Here is a 17,095-nt window from a genome sequence, read left to right as displayed (position 1 = left end):
TTGATCATACAATACAGGGCTTGTAGTTAACCTGTATGAATGTAGATTTTGTCAGACAGAGGACAGAACTGAGGTTTAACCAGCTGAGACTCAGCAGAGTAACCAGGCTGTGTCTGTCTCACCAGATGTAGGCTGTATGCCACAGTTGATTGTTTGCAATCAGAGAATAAAGAAGGTGAGAACTTTGCCAAGATTAGAACATATATTTAATGGCATCAGGAGCGAAAATTAGTATTGGGCCTGACAGTTGCATTTTTTATTCCCCACTGTGTAGTGGAAGACATCCAGTTCAGCACCTGAGACGCCTCACGGCACCTAGAAAAAATAACATTTGTTTTCTTGTTTTAGCTACTTCTGTGACGTGCCCCATGATGTTTACCCCCAGAGCACTCTTCATACACAGCTGTAAACATAGAGGGGGGAAAAAAGAGAACACTTCTATGAACTGACCATGACTTGTTCCTAGTTCACTGTGAGTGCTAAAGCTGTGCTGACATGTGTAACAGGTGTGTCAGGTGGAACAGTGAGTCTGATCTGTTGTCCTTCAGCAAAGTCACAGTAAGAAGGTATGACTGACTGCCTAATGTGACAGTGACCCTCTTGAGAGACAAAAACATTGTGTAATCTGAACCCAGCATTAGTCATCTGCTGGTGTTTCGGTGTTCTAATTCTGATGTGGACACATGTTTTTTTCACAGCATTGTAATAATTAGCTGGCTTAGTATGGACATTCTGAAACTGACAAAAGCCACCAAAGCCACTTTGACAGTGAACAAGTCATCACTGATGATTTTATAATTTCATCTGCTGGTCAAAATAGCCTGTACGAGTAACTTCCCTGCTCTCTTAATTTAACATAAGGATTAATTTACCAGCCACCTTCTCTGCTTCAAGTTTTCTACAGTTGCCTTAATGGAGGTTACTATAAGGGAATGATGTGCCGCTATCCTCGTGAACCATTTTTAAGTGTTCTTACTGTTAAGTGTTAGGTAGCTTGGTTGGGTTCAGGTTGTTGTCCAAGCCTTTTATTGGTGAAACAGAATCTATACCATCCTTGAAGCCTGTTCTAAGATTGCAGTGAATCAATACATTTGTTTGTCTTTTGTTTGACTCTCATCCGACAGCAAAGCACCATCCATATAAAGAAGTATTATGGACTTTTGTTATATTTCTCTGTAAGTGACATTTCCAAGATTTTCTCATTGTTTTATCCTTGTGTTATTTATTGCTTCTATTTTGTTTTGTTGCAAAATGTCAGGGTTTTGTTTGTGTGATTTGTGCTGAAACTGTCCTCAACAGTCAAACATGATGCGACTTTTAATGGGTTACAGCTGTTCACATTTCCTAACCTTCTCCTGTAATACATCCAAGGTTTACTTCCACTGCTTTTAAGGAAATGTAACTGGTAAACTTTTCACGTTATTTTTTTTGTCGAATGCCTCAAATTGTCTACTCATGATAGATTGAGATGAAGTGCAGTATCTTCCATACATACATCACCAAACTGTTAATAAGTGAAGCATTCTTGCATCAGAAGAGAAATTATGTGTATTTTTAGACAACAGACAGGTTTCATACAGTTTCCAACTACCATACATACATGGTTACACTCTGTTGGTTTACAAAGAAATTACGTTTGATATTCCAAAGTTGAAACTATGCAGCATTGATCCTGAATACTGTATGCTCTTTTTTGTCTTTGTCATGTGATTGAGGATAAATGCTGATAGCACAGTTTCAAGCAAAGCATGATACTTCAATGTACAGCAGGAAAAGAATGTATAAAGTATAAAAATAAATATATATATTTGAAGAGCTTTGTTCCAGAAATGATATATACACCATGTGGAAACAATGTCACTGAAATCCTATAAAATAATGTTGACAGGAAAGATCTGATAGGGGAAATAATCTAAAGTAATAAAATTTCTGAGAGTAGATATGCACACAAATACTGTCTTTCAGCTATGTTTTCCAAATGGATGTATGGAATTTTGGAATGAAACCCTTCATTTATTTTTCACCCAATGACATGTTCCATCTTTACACTATGTGTGAGTTTGCCTGTGTTTGGTTTGTCCAATAAATGCAAACTTATTTCTTCAGACAGAACTTTTGTTGTGTCTTTTTTAAAGGGATTTCACCTCAGAAACAATGTGTAAACTACCATGACTTGGATGATTCTGTGCCTATCTTTACCACCAGGTACAACACTTCTGCACTGAATAGTAAAGCCCCACCCATGTCATTGTAGTCTCTTCAGGGTGGCCAGGATATGATGCCACGTAGACCACCTTTGGTTATTCCAGCTCACAGAAAGATGCTGCATTCACATACTGTGGATTCTCCAGATCTCTGCTCATAGAAACCTCTTCAAAGGGCTCCTCTGCCTTCTAAAGGAAGAAAAAAAGCAATCCATGATTTTGGAATTCTATTTTCAATTTTAAAGATTAAAAATAAAAAAAAACGGGCAGTGATTTACCTTACTGATGTGTTTTGTTGTTGCTGTGAAAGAGAGATTTAAGAGTTTATTTGAAGCTACTACAACTATTTGCTGTTGTTTCTGTGAGTCAGGTTGTGAGACTCCTCAGGTCATCCTCAACACTCCACCATAAAAACAGTTATTTTTTCATGACTTATCGAACCCCTAGAAGTTGGAATCCGACTCAGTGACAGGCATTAAGAATAACTATATATTCTATATTCTCTATAACTATATGTATTCTATATTCTGTATAACTAGAAACAGCCAATCTTAACCGATGGTCTTGTTTGCTCATGTAGGTCATACAGAGGCATCAGTATGAGACTGTTTCATAACCAGTTAAAAGTTCCTTGTAGGATATTTTTCTCTTCATGTGAATCGGTTGTACTAACTAATCAGCATTAAAGTTAAATAGTGCTGGTTTTTGTTTCATATCCTCAATCTTTTCTAAGGTTTAAAAAAAAAAAAAAAAAACATTCTGTGCATGTTTTGTATTGTAGTATTTGTTTGCTTTTGGTCATTGTACTCCTTACTCACTGCCTAAAATTAAATATAAATGTCTATCTTTGTTGGTGGTGCAGCAGAATAACTTACCTCTGGTGCAGATGTTAGTGAACATGGTCACCAGGGGGAGCAGAGGCAGCAGAATCCAGCGAGTGAAGCTCCAGATGTAAGCACCAGAGGCTACAGGGGTGGATGGCAAAGATGAGTAGATGTCATTTGAGTGAGTAATGATTGGTATTACAACATTTACATATGCAAGTTAACTGATTTCTCAAGAACATAATTATTTGGTAATGCACTTTAATGTTGAACATGTATCTTTATCTCTAAGAATATTAACCAGTGGAAGCTTGAAGTGGAACACAGGAAGCTTGAATTAAAGCTGTACTAATCAATATTCTATATTAATATAAACACACTTAAAATGACTTAATATAATGGGTAAGGTGTCATTTCATAGTGGCAAGGCCACAATTACCACCAGCTTTGTGGCTCTTGGCTCTACAGAGGACTGTTTTCAACTGAAAGCTATTTTGAGTAAAAAAAAAAGCTCAGACAACCCCAATTAAAGGGGCACTGTGTAGTTTTGAAGAAGAAATTCAAAGTCAGAATTTCAGTATTTACAATATTAATGAGGTAATAATACAAACTCAGAAACTTGTTTTTCTTGTTACTGAATAAACAAGCTGTTCTCAGAGGAAAATAAGGTTCCAGAACACTGTTTGAAGCTGGAAAGGTGGCAGGGTCCGCCACATATAAACAAAGTATAAACAACATATATAAACTGTGTTGTCTGTTAAGGTCAATTCGTTTATTCAGTTTATTCAGTCATGAAAACAAAGAGTTGGTTTATTTGTTTGTTTAGGCAGAAAAAAATCAGCCAATGAAGATCTTTCTCAAAACTACATAGCGCACCTTTAATGCAGTTGTACTTATTCTCGCACATCGAGAAGCTTGGTTATAAATGATTTTGAATGATGATAATATTACACATTTTTGCCAAAATTAAACAAATTAATTCAAGATTTTTTCCTGAAATATAAAAATTTGAACTTCAGTAATTGATTGATTAATTGTTTTTGTTTGGCCACTTGGTGGCAGAAATACAAACTTAAAACACAACATTGGTAATTAGCACCTTATTTGTCATGGTGAACGTGTTAGCAAATAAATGTCTATTTACTCAGACACAGAGACACATTAGCGGTTGTGGTTCTGTCCACCTCACAAGTCCAACATTCACTCTGCTTTGACAGCAGCTCTCCTGTGGTTTCAACCGACTACTGAGAACTCCTGCTCAGGGGCCATTGTCCATTCTAGGCTACTGTAGATGTAGAAACATGGCGATGCAACAAGCAGAATCCATTTGAAGAGGACCTGCTCCTTCTGTAGATATCTCAATCTGAGGATGCCGACAACACAATTCTTACTTTCAGGTGATTATACACTAATGAAAAAATATTAAGGAATACTGTATTCCATTTCTTCCAATTTTAAGTGCTGTATCGTAGGCAACTGGACTTGTTTCAGGCTCTTGAAGACGTTTCACCTCTCATCCAAGAGGCTTCCTCAGTTCTAACTAACTGGAGGGGAGCTGCAGGCTTTTAAACTCTGTGTGAGAGTGTCCTTACAGAGTCGTTAGGACACACTCAGTACAGCATTGTAGGTGAGTGATAAGTAATGTCTTAGTCCACCTCCTCTGTTCAAAGACGGTCTTTCCTGTTTGACATAGCTGGATTCTTTTACTCCTCTTTCAGACCATCTGTCTTCTCTGGCCAAGATGTTTACATTGTTGTCCTCAAAGGAATGATTTGTCTCCTTCAGATGTAAGTGGACAGCAGAGTCTTGACCTGAGGAGTTGGCCCTCCTGTGTTTATGGAGAGGTTGTTTTTGTTCCCCATTGTACAAATCTGTGCAGTCCTGGCTGCATTGAACAGCATAAACTACATTACTCTGTTTATGCCTGGGTGTTTTGTCCTTAGGATGGACAAGTTTCCGCCTCAGTGTATGGTAGGTTTGAAGTGAACTGGGATATAAGGTTTATTAAAGATCCTCCTGAGTTTCTCAGATGTTCCTGCGATATAGGGAATGACAATGTTGTTACATTTTTCCGTGTCTTCCTCTCTGTCTGCTCTGGATCCTTTAGAGGTTGTGCTCCAGTGGGTGATGAGAGTCAGACAGCTCCTTTGGTTGGTAACACTCAACACCAACGCTCAACAATCAACTTGAAAATGAGCATAAAATGGGACCTTTAGTGTTCAACTAGGTTTACCAGCTAGTCTCTGACTTTGTTTGTCTGCTGTTTGGTGCTGGCTGAGCAGCGCACAGTGGATTCATCTGAGCATTTGTGTGAAATACAGACAGACAGACAGACAGACAGACAGACAGACAGACAGATAGATAGATAGATAGATAGATAGATAGATAGATAGATTACATCCTTAGTATTAGTCATCAGAAATCTATATGTGACAAATCCTATACATCGTAGACACAATCCATCAGAGCCTGACGTATGACCTGATTTAGTTCTTTGTAATGTTTGAATGATCCCTTCTACTTACAGCTGTGAAAGTAGCCTTCAGCCAGCTTGATGAGGGTGTCATTTTTGTCCAGCACACCACACCAGTACATTCCCTCTCCATGGCTGAGCTCCAGCACCGCCACAGTGAAGGTGTCTGAACCCTCGGTCACCTTAAGTTTGCCTCCATCCACTATGTGTGCACTTTGGTTGAAGATGAGGCCATAGCAGCAGTCAGTGGAGCTCTGCCTGCACCACACCCTCAGCAGGCTCTCATGCTGTAGTTCATAGGGACATGTCAGCTTCTGCCAGTACACTGCCTCACAGGCTCCTGCACTCAGCCATGTAGAATAAAATACTTGTTAAACTGTAAGCTCCTACCATATAATAAGAGGCATAACCATTATAAGAAATGTTATCATTCACAATTGCCACAGCTTATTCCATTATTTTGTATAGTTTAAAAAGGCTTGCTAATCTATCAATTCATCTCATGGAGGATATCCTGTAGATTACACCGTGCATATAGTGGTAACTGACGTGTTAAATTTTCACTTCTAAATAAATGTAGTAGAAGGTGGTTTAAAACAAATAAAGCTTTAGTAGATACTTAGCATATCAGGAGTAAATTTTATCTCTCACAATATTCCAGCTGGCTTTATTTTAGTATCAGTATCATTTTTTTCCATGGATTCCAGGCAGTTACACACACACTCTAAAATTAATTTCAGTAAAGTAAATCATTACAGTAATTGAGTAATCAAGTGTTTAAACTATACAAGGGAACATCTGAATTTAGGTTCTGTATCTTGGTGAAGACCTACACTTACCTACAGCCCAAAGCAGTATCAGATTTAGAGAATGCATAATCCAAGCACTGAGAGTGGCAATGCTCAAGTCAGATTGTCTTTAGAAAGAGGAAGAGAAGCTGCTTTTTTAAGCGACAGAGGTTCAGGAAATGTCCACCCACACCGATACTGTTATCTGTCTTCATGCTTCAGAGGTGGTGGTATCTTATTTTCATATCAAGTAAAGAACTGTTTTAATAACTTATACCCAGAAAGAGTCTGTTACAACTCATAGTAGTGATAACTTTTTTAGAAAGGAGGATTTTTTTCACATAATATTTTGGTGTCAGTCTAAACTCAGCACTGACATGAAAGATGGCCAAATCCTTGAATCTTGGGCTTTTATTTTGAAAAGCTTGTCAGTCAGTATCGAGTGCTGTCATTGGCTCCTTTATGAGCCAATGAAGGAAACCTTTATACGCATGTCTGCCTGACTCCATGTGAGTAGTGCTGTTGGCTAACTGCTAGCTAAAGAAAAATCATGGTAAGTTAAAAATCATTTTAAAAAATGTGTCGATAAAGTGTTTGAATAGCTTGATATGAAATGACTGTAGTGAAGAACGGAGCTTCTTGATAGCAGCCGAGGTGACGGTGACGTTAACTTATATATTCTGATAATTCATCTGCGTTCATCCTCACTGAATGTAAACATCACAGTCTGGGCCACCGAGTCAGTTTAGAAAGCGAGGATGTTTTGTGTGGTTATACGTTACCATAGTCTAGATAAGGCTAGCTAAGTTATATTTAGCTCTTGTAGTTGTGGAAATAGCCTCTTTGGGGCTAGTACAAAGAGCACACCCAGAACTACATTTAAAAATTAGGTTAATCATTACCTAACGTTAATTCTTAGCCCTTATACCTGGTAAAACATGGCTAATCAGGGTATTTCCTTTAATCAAATGCAACATTTGGATTCGGCATTAACGTAGGTCAGCTTATCACCTAGAATAGGTGTCAACTTTGGGACAACTCCCACAGCTTAAAACTGTAGATTATATAGATAATAACAAATATTGCCGTTTCGCATGTGTGCTATTGAAAATGTGTCGCTTATTAAGGAACGTCTATAAAATGAATTAAAGGAACAGTTCACCCAAAATTAAAATTCAGTCATTATCTCCTCCCCCTGTGCTGATGGACAGTCAAGTGAAGTTTTGTAGTCCACAAAACATTTCTGGAGCTTCACATTAAAACAGCGTTGCAGCATCTTCCTGAACAACTGAAGTAGCTGGGGAAAAAAAGTCCAACAAACAAAAATTGGCTTCATACAGCTCCTTTGGCACAATCCAAGTCTGAGGATGCCACAAGATCCCAGATTGAATTATCAAAAACGGATACCCTATTTTAAAGATGAAATCTCCACTGTAGCTGCTAAGCTATAAGCCGTAGTGCACACATCCATCTGAAATGGGTGCACACGCTCAACAGCGTGTAAATGACGTCTTTTCAATTCGATTTAGGATATCAAGGCTTCTGGAGACTTGGGTATTACGTTTTATAACAAGTCCCCAGCTACTTCAGTTGTTCAGGAGAATGCTGCAACACTATTTTGCTGTGAAGCTCCAGAAATGTTTTGTGGACTAACTTCCCCCGACTTTCAATTGGCATGGGGGTGATAAGCATTGAGCAGCAGCATGATTGCATTCTCATTTTTATGCGAGCTTATCATTTAAGATTGATTTTAGCTTTCTAACATTGCCACCATCTAATGCTACTTCTTCAAAACAAAATGCTAAGACAAATGTTCATAATAATATAATTTGTGGTGTTCCTTGCAGGCTTCTGAACCAAGCTAACATTTCCCTATCATGATGACATTAGTCTTATTAGAGCCTGCATGTCTTTTATTGAGATCATTTGGATAACGTTCCTAATGTAATGTTTTTATAGCTTCGTCGAGAGGTGAGACTGCGACGAGAGTACCTGTACAGGAAGGCACAAGAGGACAGGCTCCGAACAATAGAGGACAAGAAACAGAAGCTGAAAGGCGCACTTGATGGTAGGATGGCATGGTTCAATTTTTTTCCTACTGCATTTTATATGACATGTGGTCAGCAGTGTAAATGATTCTACCACAAATTATTTTTCTCTGCAGAAAATTCTGTTCTTCCAACTGAGGTACGCAAGGAAGCTCTACAGCTACAGAATCTACTTGAGTATGACGATGGAGGGGCAGAAGGCGAGTGTTATTTTTTCTTGCCATAATGAACAGCATCCTGTCTGATAGCACAATTGTATCAGTGTTCATCCCATTTTGTTTAATCATCATTATGTTGATTTCTTGGTTCTTGCCTCTACAGGTGTCAGCTCACACATAGATGATGAGTATAAATGGGCCGGAGTTGAAGATCCTAAATTAATGGTCACCACATCCAGAGACCCCAGCTCCAGACTCAAAATGTTTGCCAAGGTCAGCAGAGGGTCCGAGAGATTGACAGATTGCCGGGCACAGAGAGAACGTTGTAATCCAGCTGCATAATGTCCATGTATCACTTAAAGCTCATGGTTTTTGGTCTCAGATAGATAATCCTACATGAGGGAAAGTTTAAGGCTGCTTCTTGCTACTGATTATCATTTTCGCACAGCTACAGGAACTCTTGGTGGCCGACACTGAGGTTAGCCACAGAGTGACTGATGCTTGTTAAATGCTGAACAGAATTGTGAACAACAGAGCCATCGGAGTTTCTCATTTCTCGTTTTTCTGTATAACATAGTTTTTTATATTTCTGTCTTTGATGAGAGAAAAGAGCAGGGCCAGGACTCAGATACCCTACTCTTTGACAGACTTCTCTTTATTAAAACATTGACAGTGGGGAGGAAATATTTAAAAGAGAGTGAAGAATGATGTGTAACTATGTAACTTTTAACAGGAGGTAAAGCTAATGTTCCCTGGAGCCCAGCGCATGAACAGAGGAAACCATGAGATTGCTGCACTTGTGCGAGCCTGCAAAGCCAACAATGTTACAGACCTCGTCATCGTGCATGAAACAAGGGGACAGCCAGGTACGCCTGTTTACTTCAGTTTCTGCTGTGTTTATGTGTACTACAGGAAACGCATGAAGCTCCCACTTTTAAATTACAAAGTAATTCATAGCATGTTTAGGGTATGTAGTGTGTTTGAATTGGAAAAATTAAGTATACTAAAAAAGTGAGGATGCCGAATGTACAAAGGAAAAGCGGCTTGTTTCTGCAAATGATTTGATCTAATGATGAATATGGGTGGAACAGAACATCTTGGAATACTAATAAGTATTGAATCTTATCTAATTACTTGTACACAAACTGAAAAAACAGTCTACTATAAGAATTAGTATATGGTACATACATATGTGTACTATATATATATATATATATATATATTAGGGTGTGTGTATACATGTGTGTATATATATACTGTACGTATATGTTGTATTGTGTGTTACAGTAGCACTAAATGTAATAGCAATGCCATACCAATTCCATGGCAAAAAATGTAACACTTTTAAAGTGGTTTAAGGACTGTTGGAAAACAAGGTCCAATGTGATTTGTAGAGTGCGCCCTGTAATCACAGTACTAATATGAAAGTAGACTACAGTCAGTACAGAAAAACTGCACTTAAAGTATCCAATGTATTTTGTTCCTGTATATTTACAGATGGCCTGGTGGTGTGCCACTTGCCATTTGGACCCACGGCTTATTTCACACTCTACAACGTGGTAATGAGGCACGATGTTCCAGACATAGGCACCATGTCTGAGGCCTACCCCCACCTAATTTTCCACAACTTCACCTCAAGACTCGGCAAGAGGGTGAATAACTGCTGGACCATGCACTGTACACATGCCACTGATATTCTCTTTCGCCACTTGTTTGTGCATACAGTTAATTAATTCTGCTCACACAGGTATCGAATATCCTCAAGTATCTTTTTCCAGTGCCGAAGGAGGACAGCAGGCGTGTAATCACATTTGCCAACCAAGAGGACTTCATCACTTTTAGGTCATTGTGCAAATTGACTCCCTATGTCTTAATGTCATACTTGCTGTTATTTGAGGTAAACATTCCTAAAAGTAATGTTTTTTTATTTACTATTACAGACATCACACCTACAAAAAAACAGACCACAAGAACATTGAGCTGACAGAAGTAGGACCCAGGTTTGAAATGAGATGTAAGTATGGATTGACAAAAGGAGATTTTTGGATTTGGATTATTATTCAAGTATTTGGCATTCCCTGCAAATATATAGCGGGACTAGCAGGGCCTACAAATGCGATTGTCGAGTTACAGGAGTGGCCCAGACAGTCAAGTGGCGTTCCCCCAATGGCCAATGCCCTTTCAAAATGAATCTGTGCGTGGGTCTCTTTTTCTTGTGAGGCTGTCATCGGTTCACTGTGCGAGGGACGGACCAGCTTGGCCTGCCCGCACATAAATCTAACTTCACTGAGAGGCTGGTTACGTTTGGTATCATCATGCGTTCTGACTGATCCAATCACAAGTGGACAGCTTTAGGTCTGGGATTAACATGAGTGTTGACATGCGTCTCGAGTGACCACCCATGATCGGATCTCACTTCTCCGCTCTATATGCAAATAAAACACGTACATCAGTGGTAGAAACCAATTGGACATTTGTTTTTTTAGTATTTTTTTGGCCTTTTTCATGGCTTTATTGACAGGAAAGCTTGAGAAATGTCAGGAAATGGGATGAGAGAGAAGGGGGCTGTACAAGGCCTCTGTACATGGGTTGCACACTCTACCTACTGAGCTACTGGGGCCCCAGTGTTATACACAACAAAAGACATATCTTCATGTATAATGTTTGCTGAATTAACAAGAAGGTCCAAATAGTTAAAAACGTGTTGGGGACTTTCTCCACAGGAGTCAAAGAAGAAACCTTTATTGGCCACTGTATTTGTAAAATGTGAAATGTTACCGTCAGTAAAATGTTGTCTTATGTCGTGTATTTATTGTAAATGATTAAATCAGTTGAAACAGTGTGTTCCAACGACTGTTGGACAGGCTGGTACAGCGGTGCCACGACAAAATTACACTTTTTTACAAGAAATAACAAAGAACTTGAAGCTTCATTTAAAAAATATCAAGCCACAATAATTGTTTATATAAACAAAATATCAAAAAACATGAACAAAAATTAAAAATGAATAAAAGGAAAAACAGGTACCAGCAAAAAAACAAAAAAAGGACCCACATCCCTTACCTCTAACAAACCACCCGGGACTGCAAACAAGATTCAACTTGTCCTGCAAGATAAGATACCAAAGGTTTTCTCAAAGTCTTATAGTTTGTCCTTAATGAAGAACTGGATCCTCTCAAGGTGTGTCCATCAGCTCCGTGAGCCATAACTTCAGTGTTGGGACATCCTTCTTTTTCCAGAATAAGAGGATAAGCTTTTTAGCAGTGACAAGTCCATACGCCAAGAAGTGCTGTTGTGCCAGTGTCAGTTTCTGTGCTTCTTTAGGTGTGCCCAAAATGATTAAAACTGGATCCGGGACAATCTGAACCTTTTTAATATCTTGGACATCAAATTAAAGATATCACTCCAAGAACTTTGTATCTTGCAACAAAAGGCATAACTATGAAGTAAATTACCATCGTGCGTGCCACATTTTTCACACAGAGGAGAAATCTCTATTATCTTCTTACACGGGGGTTGCAATGGAAATTTCATTGACATGTTAATGTCCAATGACAATAAAGGCAATCTTGATCTTGAAGATTTTATGTCATTCTCTTTGGAATAATGTAACCTATGTAGGATTTTAAACTGTATTAGGCAGGGACTGGCCCAGCCTTCTCAAAATGAGGTAGATGTAGATCATTTCTGACTTGAAAGAATCTAAACAAATAGCGTTTGATCATATTTTTGTTGTAGCTGATTAAAGATGCAAGTGATCCTTCTACATATGTATCACCTACATTACATATCCCAAGTTCTTTCCATATATTAAAGGCCCCGTCCAGACAGGGTGTAGGAAAGGAAGGATTTGCTAATATTGGCAGCCAGAAAGAGATCTTTCTGAGTTTAAAGTGCTTTGACATCTGTTTCCAAATCGTTATTATATTATGCATTACCGGGTTATGTTTGTAAGACGTTCCGCTAAGAGGAACTGGGGATAAAATTACTGCACCAATTGAATATGGCAAACAGTCCTCCCATTCAATCTCCAGCCCGCTCGGGAGCAAAGCTGTATCATCTAACGCGACGGCGATGGAACAGATACATGTAGCCCAATACTCATTTATAAAATTGGGAAGTGCAAGTCCTCCACGTGTTCTGCACTTACACAAATGTTCTTTCTTTGTTCTATGGGATTTACAATTCCATACAAAAGGAAGAATTATTGAGTCTGACTTTTCAAAGTAGGTTTTTGTGAGAAATATTAGTATGTTCTGGAGAAGGTAAAGTCCTTGTAGAAGAAAAAACATTTTGATTGTATTCACCCTGCCCAGGAGGGATGTTGGAAGTGTCTTTCAAAACTGAATGCTATTTTTGAGTTTATCTAAAAGGGGAAAAAAGTGTTCTTTGAATAGAGAGCTTGATTTTTTAGTAATGACAAGTCCCAGATAGGTGTTTTTTTTCCAGTGCAATCTTCAAAGGGAGTGACCTGAGCCAATAATAATCTTCTAGCCTTAAGGGCATCAGTTTGCTTTCACCCCAACTGACCCTATATCCAGCGAATGTGCCCAACAACTCAATTACAGCTAAGATATTCGGTATAGTAATTTGAGGTTGGGCTATAAATAACAAAATAGCATCCGTATACGAGGAAATCTTGTTAGCAGTGTACTCCGTGTTAAATCCATGTCTAGCAGGATGGCATCGAATGGTCTCCGCAAGTGGTTCCAGAGCCAAAGCTAACAGTAAAGGGCTAAGTAAGCAACCCTGCCTTGTGCCTCTGTGAAGCCTGAAATGGGAAGATAACATGTGATTAGTCAGTATTCTTGCAGTGGGGTTGCTATATAATAATTGGATACACGAAAAAAAAACCATCACCCATCTGAAACCTTTCCAGGGCAGCAAGGAGGTGCGGCGAAGTTGAGAAAAGAACTCCTTTCAGTGATGAAACCTGTTTGATCAGTATGCACATTAACAAACAAAGTGTTCTGGCTCGAGTCTTGGCCAAAATGTTTTGGTCCATCTTTAATAGAGATGGGTCCGTAGGAACCTACTTCCTCTAAATCCTTCCCTCTCTTTAGTATTAAAGTAATAACTGCCTCACTCAATGTTTGTGGCAGAACTGCATCTTCTTGTGCCTGTTTAAACATCCTAAGTATATCAGGGGCCAGTAGACCACTTAATTTCTTATATAACTCACTTCCTAATCCATCTGGACCTGGACTTGTACCATTCTTTAGAGACCCTATTGATTTCAAAATGTCCTCATATGTAATTTCAGCATTGAGGGCACTACCGTGATGTTGATCTAATGTTGGTTATTTATGCTTATCTAGAAATTCTTGCATATCTCTTGGACCTGCATTTGACTTATGTGTGGTTCTGTCATTTTCTATTTTACGCAATTGTCTTGCCAATGATTTGTGTGGTTTATCGCCAAACTCAAAGTATTTTTGCTTAGTAAAGGTAAAAGCTCTGCTTATTTTCTTCGATAGTATTTGTTTAAGCTGATACTTGAGCGTCATAATAGTGTTGTATTTTTCTGGGGATGTTTGTTTGGCAGTCATCCAGTTTGTTTATTTGCATCCCCTAATATATGCTTTAACGTTCACCATTGTCATTGGTTTCAAAAAATAATTTAATTTGTGATCAGGTACAATAATGTTTTGGTATTTTGAATCCTGGATAAGTGGCAGTACTTTCCCATCCACCAGAAAATAATCGACCCTGAAATATACATTATGCACTTTAGAGTGAAAGGAATATTCCCTCCCTGTCGGATTTAGGATCCTCCATATGTCACATAAATTCATATTATCCATACATGTTGTAATAAGGCCTCTTGCATTCATATTTATAATCCTCTGAGTAAAAGACGTGTCTAACACTAAATTAAGATCACCTTCGATAATTAGATGTGTAGTGGATATGTCTGGGCTCAAACCTGAGACCTGTCTAAAAATTCTTGATCATCGTGATTTGGGCCATACATGTTTAATAGTGTTATTGGAATTGAGTGCATTTCCCCCACAACCATTCCATACCTCCCATCTTCATCCTGTATATTAGATTGATGCTTAAGAGGAGTTCCCCTTCTGCGCTGACCCCCTCACTCTCGTGAAGTATTTGGCTTATCCATCTACACCTTAGTTTATTATGACCAACATTTTTCAGACGAGTTTCTTGTAGGAAAATCACATCAGCTTTAAGTGCCTCTAATTGGGATAGAACCCATTTTTACTGGCTCATTAACCCCATTTATGTTCCAGGTACAAAATGTTACTTCCCCTCTGTTCGTTTCTCTATCAAATGTATCCTGCATTGAAATGGTTATTTATTATGATTCCTGTTGGCTTCCTCCTGTTCTGGACTAAATCTTTGCAGTTCTGCGTTATGCGGTCCTCACACCTGTCCCACCCCCATCCAGACACTTATCATCCTAACCTGAACTACCTGAACTCGCAAGAAAAATCCCAAAACATACACCTAGCAAAACAATAATAACATGGATACAATATCCAAAACCTAAGCTCTCAATTACTAACTTCTTTATTCCTAAAGCGGTAGCTCTGCACAAAAAAGGTAAAAAACAAAACAAAATCAGACATGTACTTCACACATACAGTATGTACCCTTTCAAAGCTAAGTGACAAAAAAGAATTGAGTCCGTCTCGATCATCCACAGATGGACTCAGTGGAATAAATAGGATCCCTCCCTTATTAACTGACAATTAGTTTGATCTTACACTCGTAGCCAGTTTCCTGGCCTCGCCTTCATAACAGGTTGCCTGAGGATCCGAAGTGCTGCTCCGCATACCGGCGGGCCTCATCTGGGTCGGTAAACACAGCTTCTGTCCCATAAATAACTTAATGTATTGCAGAAAACATAAACCGCGGATACGAATGATGCTTGTTGCCACAAGTGCAACAAGTCCTCTGTATGTGCGGGCAGAAATGCAAGAAATATCTCTAAAAGATCTAGCGAAGGTGCATCACGTCAGCCTACAGACGGGTGGAGAAACGCCAAGACTGCTGAGCTCAGACTTCATCTCTCATCCTCATTCACCTTGTGTGTAATGGAACTGACTATAGAGACAAGGTTAATGATTAAAAGTAACCATTAGTTTACTGATTGTTGAGCTATGAATGTGGTGCGTTCATACTGAGTATCCTCTGTATGGAGGAGATTTTTGGTCATAATTAACATTTTCAATCCAATTATAAATCCAATTTAAAATGAGTATTGTTTTATTACACAACTAGGAATATACAGATCAAAAATAAACTTAAAAAAAAAAGTAAATTGAAAAAGCAAACTTAAAATGTTACACTACAAATGTAGGCTAAAGTGAGGAAATAAAAAAGTTGAATTTAAAATGGAAATGATCAAACTGAAAGCTTTTGTAAAGGTGAAATTGTAAATGTCACTGGAAATAAGACAAAGGAAACTGAAGATGGGGAATAGTTGAGCTAAAATGAAGATTTGTTCTCAATTAAATCAAAGTCAGTAGATCTCAGCAATAGATATTCTTTAGTCTACAGCTGTCATGGCAATGAGTATAACTAATAAAACAAGAAATCTGTGAATGCAACTTGTTAATGTAATGAAACCTCCACTCATCCTAACTTATCACGTGCCTGACAAAGGAATATTATGCTGTTTTTTTATTTGTATTTCATACCTAGAAATTCAAATGGTGTACTCTACCACTGACTACCCCAGGACCAAACTGACCAGACACAGTCCAGCCATGTACTTGTTTTTGACCTAGTCTCGTTTCTCACAGTGTTAATGTTGGTGTTGCGATGGCCTTGATTTTAAGCCAGGCAAATGCAGTCCAGACCGATCTCTTTGTACTGATTGAAGAGTTACCAGCCCATGGATGAAAAATAACGTGGTGTAGTGTGGAATGAGGAGTTCTGTAGTACCACTTTTCTTGTGCAGTGTGAACATTTTTTTTCTTTCTGTTTTTTTGTCTAGTGTACATGATCAAACTCGGCACCCTTGAGAATGAAAGCACCGCAGACGTGGAGTGGCGCCACCATGCTTACACTCATACAGCCAAGAAAAGGAGGTTCCTTAGTGTGCAATAGGAACTAATGAAACAAACTGGACTACATAAATCTCACAAAATCTGGACTATAAAATGACAAGTGATGGTTTGAGTAGCATCATTATGAGTCATGGTATTCTTTAGGTAAATTTAAACTTTTTACAAACCCATTGTCTAACAGAGACCTAATAAACACTCTACAGAGAGTATTACAACTGTTGTCATGTTGTGTAATAAAATGTGTTTCCATAAACCTGAGCTGGCTCAATTGCATCTTTTTATCTTTTTTTGTTTGTCTGTTTTGGCCATAGTGGAAAAAAGTACACATGCTTATCCATGCAAATATAAATGACATGTAAATATATACTAAGTGTATAAAATAACAAGACAACGCTGCTTCTAAATAGTTTCTAATACAGTTATTGATTTACTTGTTTGTTTAAATGGAAATAATAGAGCGACAGTCTTGGAGCTAAATGTATAGTGGAGCTCATTTACGTGACAAAACCGTACACTCACAACTCCCACCTCATAAATGTACAGCCTGTGTTGTCCAATCAAAAC

General features: G+C 38.4%; 2 protein-coding genes across 2 annotated transcripts; one reads left to right on the top strand and one right to left on the bottom strand.

Annotated features, from left to right (window-relative positions):
* Positions 1-2,240: 2,240 nt before the first annotated feature.
* Positions 2,241-6,394, bottom strand: LOC140995964 (CMRF35-like molecule 8). Its single transcript, XM_073466147.1, has 5 exons — positions 6,341-6,394; positions 5,554-5,841; positions 3,080-3,169; positions 2,483-2,505; positions 2,241-2,393 (listed from the first exon to the last, which is right to left on the bottom strand). Exons 1-5 carry the CDS (start codon positions 6,375-6,377, stop codon positions 2,301-2,303), a joined length of 531 nt encoding a protein of 176 aa, XP_073322248.1. The 5' UTR covers positions 6,378-6,394; the 3' UTR covers positions 2,241-2,300.
* A 370-nt stretch (positions 6,395-6,764) lies between these two features.
* imp4 (IMP U3 small nucleolar ribonucleoprotein 4) lies at positions 6,765-16,789 on the top strand. Its single transcript, XM_073467137.1, has 9 exons — positions 6,765-6,842; positions 8,249-8,357; positions 8,454-8,537; positions 8,659-8,768; positions 9,229-9,361; positions 9,993-10,147; positions 10,243-10,337; positions 10,436-10,509; positions 16,459-16,789. Exons 1-9 carry the CDS (start codon positions 6,840-6,842, stop codon positions 16,569-16,571), a joined length of 876 nt encoding a protein of 291 aa, XP_073323238.1. The 5' UTR covers positions 6,765-6,839; the 3' UTR covers positions 16,572-16,789.
* Positions 16,790-17,095: the final 306 nt, after the last annotated feature.

Source organism: Pagrus major, chromosome 5, assembly GCF_040436345.1.
Source record: "Pagrus major chromosome 5, Pma_NU_1.0".
In the NCBI taxonomy this organism is placed as follows: Eukaryota; Metazoa; Chordata; class Actinopteri; order Spariformes; family Sparidae; genus Pagrus; species Pagrus major.
Note: the sequence above shows the minus strand (reverse complement) of the source record. Positions and strands in the feature narration are given on the sequence as shown.

What these genes read in the sequence shown, in the direction of transcription:
- LOC140995964 (XM_073466147.1), bottom strand. Translation starts at nt 6,377, where the DNA reads ATGCATTCTCTAAATCTGATACTGCTTTGGGCTGTAG. An exon ending in GATACTGCTTTGGGCTGTAG is followed by an intron (nt 5,842 to 6,340) that starts GTAAGTGTAGGT and finishes GGCTGAGTGCAG; the next exon opens with GAGCCTGTGAGGCAGTGTAC. An exon ending in TGAAGGCTACTTTCACAGCT is followed by an intron (nt 3,170 to 5,553) that starts GTAAGTAGAAGG and finishes CCACCCCTGTAG; the next exon opens with CCTCTGGTGCTTACATCTGG.
- imp4 (XM_073467137.1), top strand. An exon ending in GCTGAAAGGCGCACTTGATG is followed by an intron (nt 8,358 to 8,453) that starts GTAGGATGGCAT and finishes TTTTCTCTGCAG; the next exon opens with AAAATTCTGTTCTTCCAACT. An exon ending in GACTCAAAATGTTTGCCAAG is followed by an intron (nt 8,769 to 9,228) that starts GTCAGCAGAGGG and finishes AACTTTTAACAG; the next exon opens with GAGGTAAAGCTAATGTTCCC.